The 10,089-nt window shown below is 41.3% G+C and overlaps 1 protein-coding gene across 1 annotated transcript; it reads left to right on the top strand.

Annotated features, from left to right (window-relative positions):
• Positions 1 to 9,122, top strand: bspry (B-box and SPRY domain containing). The gene is made up of 6 exons (XM_026173750.2): positions 1 to 534; positions 1,158 to 1,256; positions 4,119 to 4,349; positions 4,468 to 4,493; positions 4,590 to 4,714; positions 8,050 to 9,122. Exons 1-6 carry the CDS (start codon positions 148 to 150, stop codon positions 8,583 to 8,585), a joined length of 1,404 nt encoding a protein of 467 aa, XP_026029535.2. The 5' UTR covers positions 1 to 147; the 3' UTR covers positions 8,586 to 9,122.
• The last annotated feature ends 967 nt before the right edge of the window (positions 9,123 to 10,089 follow it).

Raw genomic sequence — 10,089 nt, 5'->3', positions numbered from 1 at the left:
GCTTTTTTTTTTCTTTTTTCTTTCTTTGAGCTCTGACCTCTGAGATCCCTGTTACTTCCGCGTTCCGCTCACCTGTTACACCTGTGTTACTGCTACGCTCTTGATGCGACTCCTCCTCCGCCGGTGCACCTGTCCTGCTTTCGTGCCATGACCGAGGACTTCGAAACGTGTGATTTAACATGCTCGTCCCCATCGGGTGACCCAGAGGAGACTCTAAAAGTTAAAAGCTGGAGTATGGAGTGCGAGCAGCCCATTTTCTCCGCGCTGGGAGGCGGAATGAAGCTGCAGAAGACAGTCGACGCTCCGCGGCCGACTATGAGCGGCAGTCCCGGAAAAACCTCACTGGCTGCGGCCACCTCCGACACCGAGTCCGGGATCTACTCTGTTGAGAGTGAGCTGTGTGTAGACCACGAATCCGAGCTGGACTGGTTCTGCGGCACCGAGCAGAAACTCATCTGCTCCCACTGCGCCACCGTGGGCTCCTGCCAGGGACACACCGTGACCCCTCTGGCCACCAGAGTCACCAGAGTCAGGGTGAGTCTCGGGCAGCCAAGCAACAGCTGTTTTAACATATTTCACTCATAGTGATCATTTTCAGTTCAGGGGTGTATAGCTACAATAAATACACATTTTCACCCGCAATAATCTGCCTGCAGGTCTCCAAATGGCTTCAGGAAGGTTTCACTTTGTCTGAGTGGAACTATCTTTAAGGGCAACTATTTTCTTCTAACCCTATTTAACATAAAATGACCTTTTTCTGACTAAACTTAACAAAATACATGTTTAAAAAGTAAAAATACTTTGATTTAATTGAGTTTTTGTGAAAGATTTTGCCCATCATGACTGACAAAGTGTGGATTTTTATATTTCACCTACAGTTGTATAACCATAACAGTTATCCAGATAACAGTTATTATGAAACAAAGTGGCCCGGGTGTTTCCATATTTGTTAAGTTATTGTTTGTGTAGCTCTTAGGGCTTTTTTGGGAGTGCCACACTGGCTGATTCCTCTCAGCGGTATTTGAGAATACAGGATTTTCTTGCTGTGTTTCCAGCTGATGAATTCCACGTGGTTTTTAATGTGTTTTTTTTTATTCCTGAACTGCAGACAGTGTGCAGGCTATTTAGGTTTTTCTTTTTTTCCTTTTTCTTATCAGGACAAACTGGTGGACGTGTGTGAGAAAATGCAGCTGCAGGCCCTGAGGATTGAGAGGTTTATCGAGCAGACACTGGCAGCCAAAGAGCAGAAGCTTCAGGTGATCCACACCCACCCAGGCTCACCACACACTCATGATGATCTCAGCATCCAAATGCTATGGAACCTGTTTAGCAAGTGCATTGTGTTGACATTTGCTGGATCCTGTTTCAGATGTGAATTTTTGGCCACATTTTGGGTTTGTGTATAGTGATAGAAATTTCTACAAGCTGCTATCTGTTTCTACTGATCAGTCAATTTATAAATTTTTTTTCTTTTACTATTAGTATAATATACATATATAAATCAACTCTCTGAGCCCAAAGGGAAGTCTTTATTTTGACTGTTTTGTCCATCTAAACCCAAATTATTCAGTTCACATTAGAGCAGAGAAACGGAAGCAAATCGACATATTTCAGAAAAACAAACAAAACTGGGACATTTCTTTGATAAATATGCAAACTAATTGATTATTGGTAAATTTTTCTTTTGAATTTTTTTGCACGTAAAACAAAACTTAACATGCATTTACCCGTTTATTCCTTTATATGACCGTATGTGTAAGTTCTATAAATATTAGGAGGCAATTATTTATTTTCTCTTACAATTAAGTATTAACCCGGGGGTATAATAATGAAAAGATAATGATAATATATTTTATAACATGTGCTTCACATGGTTTAAAAGACTTTGATATAATCACTGACTTAAAAATATATAAAAATGTAACAGATGAAGACTGTAACAACAAAGCATGGGGCAAGTCTTGCTGATTCAGTGCACGTAGCAAAGTCTGCAGCCTCTCTTAGCTTAATGGGTGTTCAGGACAAGTCGTGCTTGTGCACTAAAGAGACCAAATCGAGCCTCAAGCAAACAAGAAAAGTCTGATAAGTGGAAAACTACCACCACACCTGAGCAGGAATCAAATGTTTCTGTAACAAAATAGCTTTACACAGTGGGGGGTGGGGGGGGGAGAGCGTGGTCAGTGAATCTCTGTACACTTTGCTGTGCTTGGTCAGATGTGCGAGTCACAAGTATCATTAACGAGCGCTTGTGTCACTGCTTATGAGGAGCAGCAGCTTCCATTAGGCGCAGGTGTAGGCCAGTGTTTGAGTTATAGGAGAGAATACCAGATAGGAAGTGGGCATTAAAAAGAGAGACGACGTCACAGTATGACAAATTTTATGCTATGGATAATAGAAAATAAATTATATGCTACGTGCACTTAAATTTATTACAGCAGCGCAGGTGTTACATTAAAACATTTTTAAAAAAACAGACTTGTAGACCTTCAACCATCCACTACTGACCCATCAGGCAAGTTGTAATAAAATTGTTACCAAAATAATAGATACTAAAGGAGGGATGTTACTATGATACTAATAATGAGATTTCACAAAGCGTTTCACTTAGATTTACATTTTTTTTAAAGTCTGTTTTTTATTTTTATTCTATTTAACTAAAAATAATACCCATGCTACTGCAGGCCAACATCTCAGATAGCTGACACAGTTTGATTGGCTCACGGTGTGCCGTATGTATATTGTCATGTTAGTCAGTTAAAGTATGAAGATGTGAAAATTAGTGCTGGGACTGTGGATGTGGTTTTTATGGCATTTTTCACGCATTTGTGATATTCAAAGAACTGTACAAGTGACGCTAAATGATTAAAAGAGAGTAAAAACCATGTGAGACTAATTCACAGGAGATGCACAAGGATCTTGCAAAGAAAAGCGTCTGGACTTCTTTAAGTTGCTTGAAGACGTTTCACCTCTCATCCGAGAAGCTTCTTCAGTTCTAAGGTCAAATGGTGGAGAGTCCCAGATATAAACCTAGTGGGAGTTTCCCCCCACAGAGGGACAAAAGGACCCCCTGATGATCCTCTAATCGCCTGAGCCAAGGTGGGAAACTGGGCGTGGGTCCCAATCAGCCAGAGTTTCGGGTGTGTTCATTGTGAAACCTGGCCCCACCTTATCATGCGAATTCCTGAGGTCAGATGGCCCAGGATGTGAGTGGGCGTTAAGGCGTCTGGGGAGGGATCTCAAAACTGGATTATAGATGGCAGAGAGTTGGTGTCGTAAACCCCCGCCTCTGTTCAAAGATGGTCGCTCACAGTGGACATAGATGGCTTCTTTCACTCCTCTTTCAAACCATCTGTCCTGTCTGTCCAAAATGTGAACATTGGCATCCTCGAAAGAGTGTCCTTTATGCTTAAGATGCAGATGGACTGCTGAGTCTTGTCCTGTGGAGGTGGCTCTTCTGTGTTGTGCCATGCGCTTGTGAAGTGGCTGTTTGGTCTCTCCAATGTAGAGGTCTGGGCATTCCTCGCTGCACTGTACAGCATACACCACATTGTTAAGTTTGTGTTTTGGCGTTTTGTCTTTCGGGTGAACCAGTTTTTGTCTGAGCGTGTTGCTGGGTCTGAAATGCACCGGGATGTCATGCTTGGAGAAAACTCTCCTGAGTTTCTCTGATACACCGGCTACATAGGGGATGACAATGTTGTTGCGTCTGTCTTTCTTATCCTCCCTCGCTGGTGTCTGGTCTTCTTTTCTGTGCCTCTTTGCTGACTTTAAGAACGCCCATTTAGGATAGCCGCACGTTTTGAGTGCTTCCTTTACATGCGTGTGTTCCTTCTTTTTCCCTTCAGGCTTAGAGGGTTCTCAGTCATCCAGGTCATCGCTTTGACTACGATGACCTGGATGACTGAGAACCTTCACAGACATGCACAAGGATAAAGATTTTAATTTTGGAGACAGTAAATGTTTCATTTTCAGTTTTCTCGTGCCAGATTTTAAAGGAAATCATTTTAAAATCATTGATAAATCAATAAAGGATTTATCATTTATGCAGTTGGATTCCAAACCACAAGTATTCACTTCACACTCATGCATTTCTTCTTCCCTGCTGTCTTATTATGCAGGCAGCGGCGAGCAGGGCGAGGGAGCAGGTGCTGGCTCAGGTGAGCGCGGCACGTGAAGCCCTGGAGGAGGAGGAGCAGCGTCTCTTAGAGGAGGTGCAGAGAGAGGAGGAGCGTGTGGAGCAGTGTCTCCTGACCCAGAGAGCCCACTGGGGCCAAGCGTTGACAAATCTGTCGCAAACACGCTCCCGTCTGGTGCACACGCTGACGCACACTCCCGACGCACAGCTGGTGGTGAGAGACTCGGGAAGCTTTAGCAGGAAGGGGTTAACAGGGGCGGCTCTAATAACTGTATCCTGATAACAGTCATAATCACTGAGAGTAATCACCTGCTTAATGTCTCATTTTTCAGACCAGTGTCCAGGAGATAGCTGAAAGGTAATGTTTCTTTTTTATGAAGCAATATTTTGTGAATACTATTTTCTTGCTCAGGAGCTGTATCATTAAACCTCTTTTCTCTGCTTCTCTGCTCAGGGTGGAGGAGGCAGAGGGGGTCGGGGAGCCCTGTGACACAGACCAGCTCAGCCTGAACCCGTGCTGCACTGAAAGCAAGCTGCTGAGGGGTCTGTGGGCTACTGCAGTGCTGCTCGGGCCAAACAGTCAGTAGATTTCTATTATACTTGTTAATCATTTTGTGTAAATGCAGCACATTCAAAATTCAAAAGCATAAAAGTTTTCACTGCAGCACTACAAGGTGTATTTACCAACCTTAAAAATCTATGAACGGAGTGGATTTTGTAGAGTATGCTCAGAAAAAAGTATAATATCCGATTACAGTTTATACAGATGTAAGAAAACGGCTCCTGTTCCATTACTGATTCTCATTGGCTCGGCTTTGAGTGTCACCGCCATCGCTAAGCAGCATGTCAAAGATATTACATTCATGCTGAGGGTCAAATGGTTATTCACGATGGAGGCATTTCCCCTGCTTCCTGTGATAAGTGTTGGGATCATCAATCAAAAAAAAAGGAATTATTACACAGAACACTTCTATTAAAAGTATTGCAGTATGTTACTTAATTACACCTAGGAGTAAGTAATTTGTTTTACTACTTCATTTCACATTTCTCCATAAAATCACCTTAAATGCATTGTCTCATAATCAGCATTTAACTATATAAACCTGAGGCTGCAAACACACAGATTCTACTTTAGACACATGAACAGGTAGAAACAGAGGCCTGACTGCTCATCATGTTGTTACCTGTTAAAGTTCAGGGTCTGGCTGCTGGGCTGGGGTCAGTGTTCACTCAGCTTTAACATCAGTGTGAATGTGTGTGTGTGAATGGGTGGATGACTGGATATGTAAAGCGCTTTGGGGTCCTTAGGGACTAGTAAAGCGCTATATAAATACAGGCCATTTACCATTTATCACTCTGGGTTCTTGGCTAGCTTAGCGTCTGTGTAGGTGCTTGCAAAGTCGAGATTGTGTTAGCAGCATAATGCAGATATTTCTGTCCTGGATGCAACCCCATTCTTTAACAACAGTACATTATATTCCATAAACTAAATATCCAAAATATGGTTAAAACTAGGGGTGGGTTTTGATAATCGATTTATCGATTAAAATCGATTCTGGCTTGGATAACGTGATATCGATTCATTAAAATCCTGAATAGATTTTTTTTAATATAAATTTATTTTGCCTGAAATGCCAGAATCTCAGTTTCGACAACCACCAAACAGCTAAAACAGTAAATGAGAGCAGGTGCACGGATTCTGCACAAAGACCGCCGACGCATCAGAATCGGTGAGATGTCGCCTTTCTCACTCGACGGCACGGACACGGTCGGGGCTGAAAGCCGACAGCTCGCTGATTCTGATGTTTTCTTCATTATTCCCTTGCTTGTTACGCACAAGTCTGCCGTTGTTTACAGCACTGTCGCTGTTTTTTTCCCCTTTTGCTTACTTCCAAAAAGAAAACCTAATTTCTGCTGTTCAGTAGGCTTCTGAACAAATTTAAACTTTTTAAAATTTTGCAAAACGCTTAGCCGTGTCTCTAATAAAACCGCTGTAACTTCAGAGGTAATGTTCATCAATGGTTTTCTTTCGTTTTTGATGTACTGCAGAATATTTTTATAAAATCCCAGGCCAGGAAAATCACCTTCATGTTTTTCTGTGTTTTATCTTCAGCTACTTTGACACAAAGGCATCTGCTGTGATGCTCACACCTTTGCTAAAGTCTTGCGAGTGTCAGCTTTCTTTTTATAGATACAAAAATATGTAAATGTACTGATCTGAATTATAATATTCCTGACTGTCTAAGGCAAAATTTCCCAGATTCAAATCGAATTGAATCGAATCGTGGATCGAATCGATTCGGGACCTTGTGAATCAGAATCAAATCGGTTCTAGAAATCAGTGACGATACCCAGCCCTAGTTAAAACCAATTATGTTTTTTTGTTTCTCACATAAAAGGAAAGTAGTTATTGTACCGCCACAGTGAAATGGCAGAGTCAAACCTAACTGAAACTCAATGATTATTCTAAAATACTCTTTAAAATGTGACGGTTAGTAAAATTATGCCTTGAAATGAGGCATAAAAATAATTACCATTTTAAGTTTAGTTTAGCACAATATTTTCTGAATTAATTGATTTTTTAAAAAGTTGTGTTATTTATTAGAGAAATAACAAACTGAGTTCATGTTTTTATACCCAAATTTGATCTGGCACTTGTGTCTGAGAGGTCAGGAGTTCATGAAGAACAACATTCAGCTACTAAAACTCATTTTTCTATTCAGGAATCCAACTAAATAATTTGGCATCTTAATCTAAAAATAAATGTGCTTCATTTTTTTTCCCCTGCTTTTTTTTTTTTTTTTGTAAAGTAGTGAATTTTAAATTGTATAATTACATTTACAACAATTATACTAACATTAAAAATATAATTTTATTAAAAAATGTTGGTAAATATCATTACTCTTCATTTGCAGCTGTTGCATAAATGTTATATGTGTTGGTCTACTAAATTTGTAATAAAAGTTTTAAAAGCAGGGATGTTGGAGCTTGTTTATATAAATAAATTGAAGATGAATAAATTCTGGGCAGGAAGAATCCTTAGAGTCCTTATTTGTGGGTCCCCTGCAGTGCTCACGTCCTGCTCTACTATATAAATGTTATTGTAGTCCATTGTAAGGTGGTTGTTAGGCAAGTTCATAAATGTATGTGTGTAAGGAGTTTTTGGGGTGTGGTCCCTCTCCTAAAAAACAGATAGAATATCTTCAGTCAGGTGTTACTGTGGTGAAATCAAAACAAAAGGTGTTACTGATGCACAAATTCTACAAGTGGATCATTTTAGGTCGTTGGTAGGTGGTTGCTAAACAACATGATGACATCATAATGCGTGATATAGATAACAACCTTCAGACACCTAAGATACACATGTGTGCTACTCCTGCTGTGTAGGGTGAGTATGCAGAAAGACAGAGGTTTCATAATAAGATGATGACATCGTCACTCTCGTTGTCATACAGACACAGACTGACACCCTACAAAATATCCCTGCTAACTGTAGCAAATTGAACATAAAGCACATACAGTACTTACATTTATTTTTTAGCGACACAAATTTAAGCATGTAATCACCCATTTATCTCCAAAGATGATCTGATTTCCTAATGCGTGTGTGTTTGTTGTGCCTGGACATCTGAATGTAGGGTAAACTGAAACACATTATACTTGTGCAACTTAGAAATTCAGGAGTTACTGGTATATCAGGAAGATCTGGAAGATGAACGGGGCAGTACTGTAAAGTAATTCCAGGTATTCTGTGTTTGGAGAAGAGGCCATGTGCCATCTGTTTGGCAGCGCTCGGAATTTGCTTGATGTCCTGTTTATATTCTCTGTATTCATGCATATTCTCATGTTTAATAACGAAACAATATAAAAACAAAAACATGATAGTAATCCACCCTTTTCCTTTCTTCTCACAGCTTCTGGATCATCATGTTTAAAGTTCGATGAGCGCACAGTCAGCCCTCTTCTCTCTCTGTCTGAGGACTTCTGCACTTTAACTTTCCTCCACAAAAAACCGCGCCAGTCTCCACCCTACGACCCAGCACGATTTGACTCTTGGCCCAACGCCTTAGGCTCGGTGTCTATGTCCTCTGGCACCCACAGTTGGGTGGTAGACGTGGGCCAGAGCGGCGCCTTTAAAGTCGGGGTCTGCTACGCCTCCCTGGAGCGCAAAGGTTCTGGGAACGAAGCTCGACTGGGCCACAACAGTCAGTCCTGGGTGCTGTCTCACTACGACGGAGACTACTCCTTCTGCCACGCAGGGAAGAAGGTGCCGCTACAAGTGGCGAGGAGGCCAGAGAGGGTGGGCCTGCTGCTGGACTGGCAAAGTCAGACGCTGCTGTTTTACGAGCCACACTCCTGCGCTGTGCTGTACTCAGTCTCACAGAACTTCAGTGCCCCGCTGCTGCCGGCCTTTGCCGTGACTGACCGCAGTATCACCATACTGCACTGATGGACACACACCCCCCCACCCCCACCCCCACCCCCCCCACCCCCCCCCCCACACACACACACACACACACACACACACACAGTTATATAGTGCCAAAATTGCTAAATGAGCATTAATGATGTGAAGAAACCACAAAGAGAAACAACGTCCTCTAATGTAGATTTAATTAGCAGCTTCGCTGTGTGAGCAGTAATGAGAACTCCAGACACTCAGTTTCTATTTATTCAGTCCTGCTGTAGACACCTTTATTTTTTACTGTTTCTTATTATTTTAGGCTTAAACGTATTTGTGAGCTGATCCCATTATAAAGTAGTGTTGTTATAGTAATAACATTTTTTTTTAAATAAAGAATATTTGTGTTTTTAGTATGATTACATGTTGCTAAGAAGTATCCACAAAGAAAACATTGCTTATTCTGGTTGATCCAGGACTATTTTAAATGTGGAAAAGAAACTCCCTTTAACAATAATCTGAAACTGTTTTGTATTGTCAAAATTTTAGATGTTATGTGGTGAGTAAAGGAGTTACTAAACTTGACTCTTTTATTACTTGAGTCTGATATTACCCTGTTATTTCTTTGAGCCGCAGCAGTGTTCGATGTTGTGTATGTGTGGCATGTCCACTGGGATACAGTGAAGCACAGCGTAGTGTTTAAGTTGGATTTTTGGTACTTTCGGGCAGCGGGAAAGGCAATCAGGAGGAAGCTGGCGCAAATAATCCAGCTACTGGTCATTTTCCACATGTAAATATATGAGAATGATACTTCTTGATAAATCTTACATAAAAAGGGGCATTTGTGAAGGTTCAAAGAGAATGGAAAAATTAAAAAATGAAGCATTAAGAAAGAAAACAGACCAACAAACAACACAGGTGACAAACATTAAAAAACAAGCTGGATGAAGAAGAAAGTGTGTACATTGTTGTACTTTATTGAGCCCCGTGGGGAAATTGCTCTCTGCATTTAACCCATTCACTCAGTGAAGCAGTGGGCAGCCATTGGGCGCCCGGGGAGCAGTGTGTAGGGACGGTACCTTGCTCAGGGGTACCTCAGGGTAGCTGTTAAGGGGAATCGAACCCCCGACCTTCCGATCATGGGGCAACCACTCTACCTACTGAGCTATCCCTAGTTTGATTCAAAAGCCAAAGTAAAAAAGTGAGTTTTAAGATGTATGAATATCAACAGGAAGGTTATTCCAGAGTCTAGGTGCTGCAGTTGCAAAGGCACGATCACCTCTGGACTTCAGCCGAGACCTTGGTTGTACTAAGAGCATCTGACAAGAAGATCTTGGTGCTCTTTTGGGGTTATACAAGTAGAGGACTTTAGTTAGATAGCTAGGTGCCAAGTTGTTTAAAATTTTAAAAGTAAGCAAGATAATTTTAAAATCAATGTGATATTTGACAGGGAGCCAGTGTAAGTTAGCTAAAACTGGAGTGATGTGATCATACATTCTAGTACCAGTTTAAAGGCGTGCAGCAGCATTTTGACCTAACTGCAAACGATGGA

This window comes from Astatotilapia calliptera, chromosome 7 (genome assembly GCF_964374335.1).
Source record: "Astatotilapia calliptera chromosome 7, fAstCal68.1, whole genome shotgun sequence".
Lineage (NCBI taxonomy): Eukaryota > Metazoa > Chordata > Actinopteri > Cichliformes > Cichlidae > Astatotilapia > Astatotilapia calliptera.
Note: the sequence above shows the minus strand (reverse complement) of the source record. Positions and strands in the feature narration are given on the sequence as shown.

Coding starts and splice junctions, on each gene's coding strand:
- bspry (XM_026173750.2), top strand. CDS start 148: ATGACCGAGGACTTCGAAACGTGTGATTTAACATGCTCGTCCCCATCG. Junction 535..1,157: donor CCAGAGTCACCAGAGTCAGG/GTGAGTCTCGGG, acceptor TTTTCTTATCAG/GACAAACTGGTGGACGTGTG. Junction 1,257..4,118: donor CCAAAGAGCAGAAGCTTCAG/GTGATCCACACC, acceptor CTTATTATGCAG/GCAGCGGCGAGCAGGGCGAG.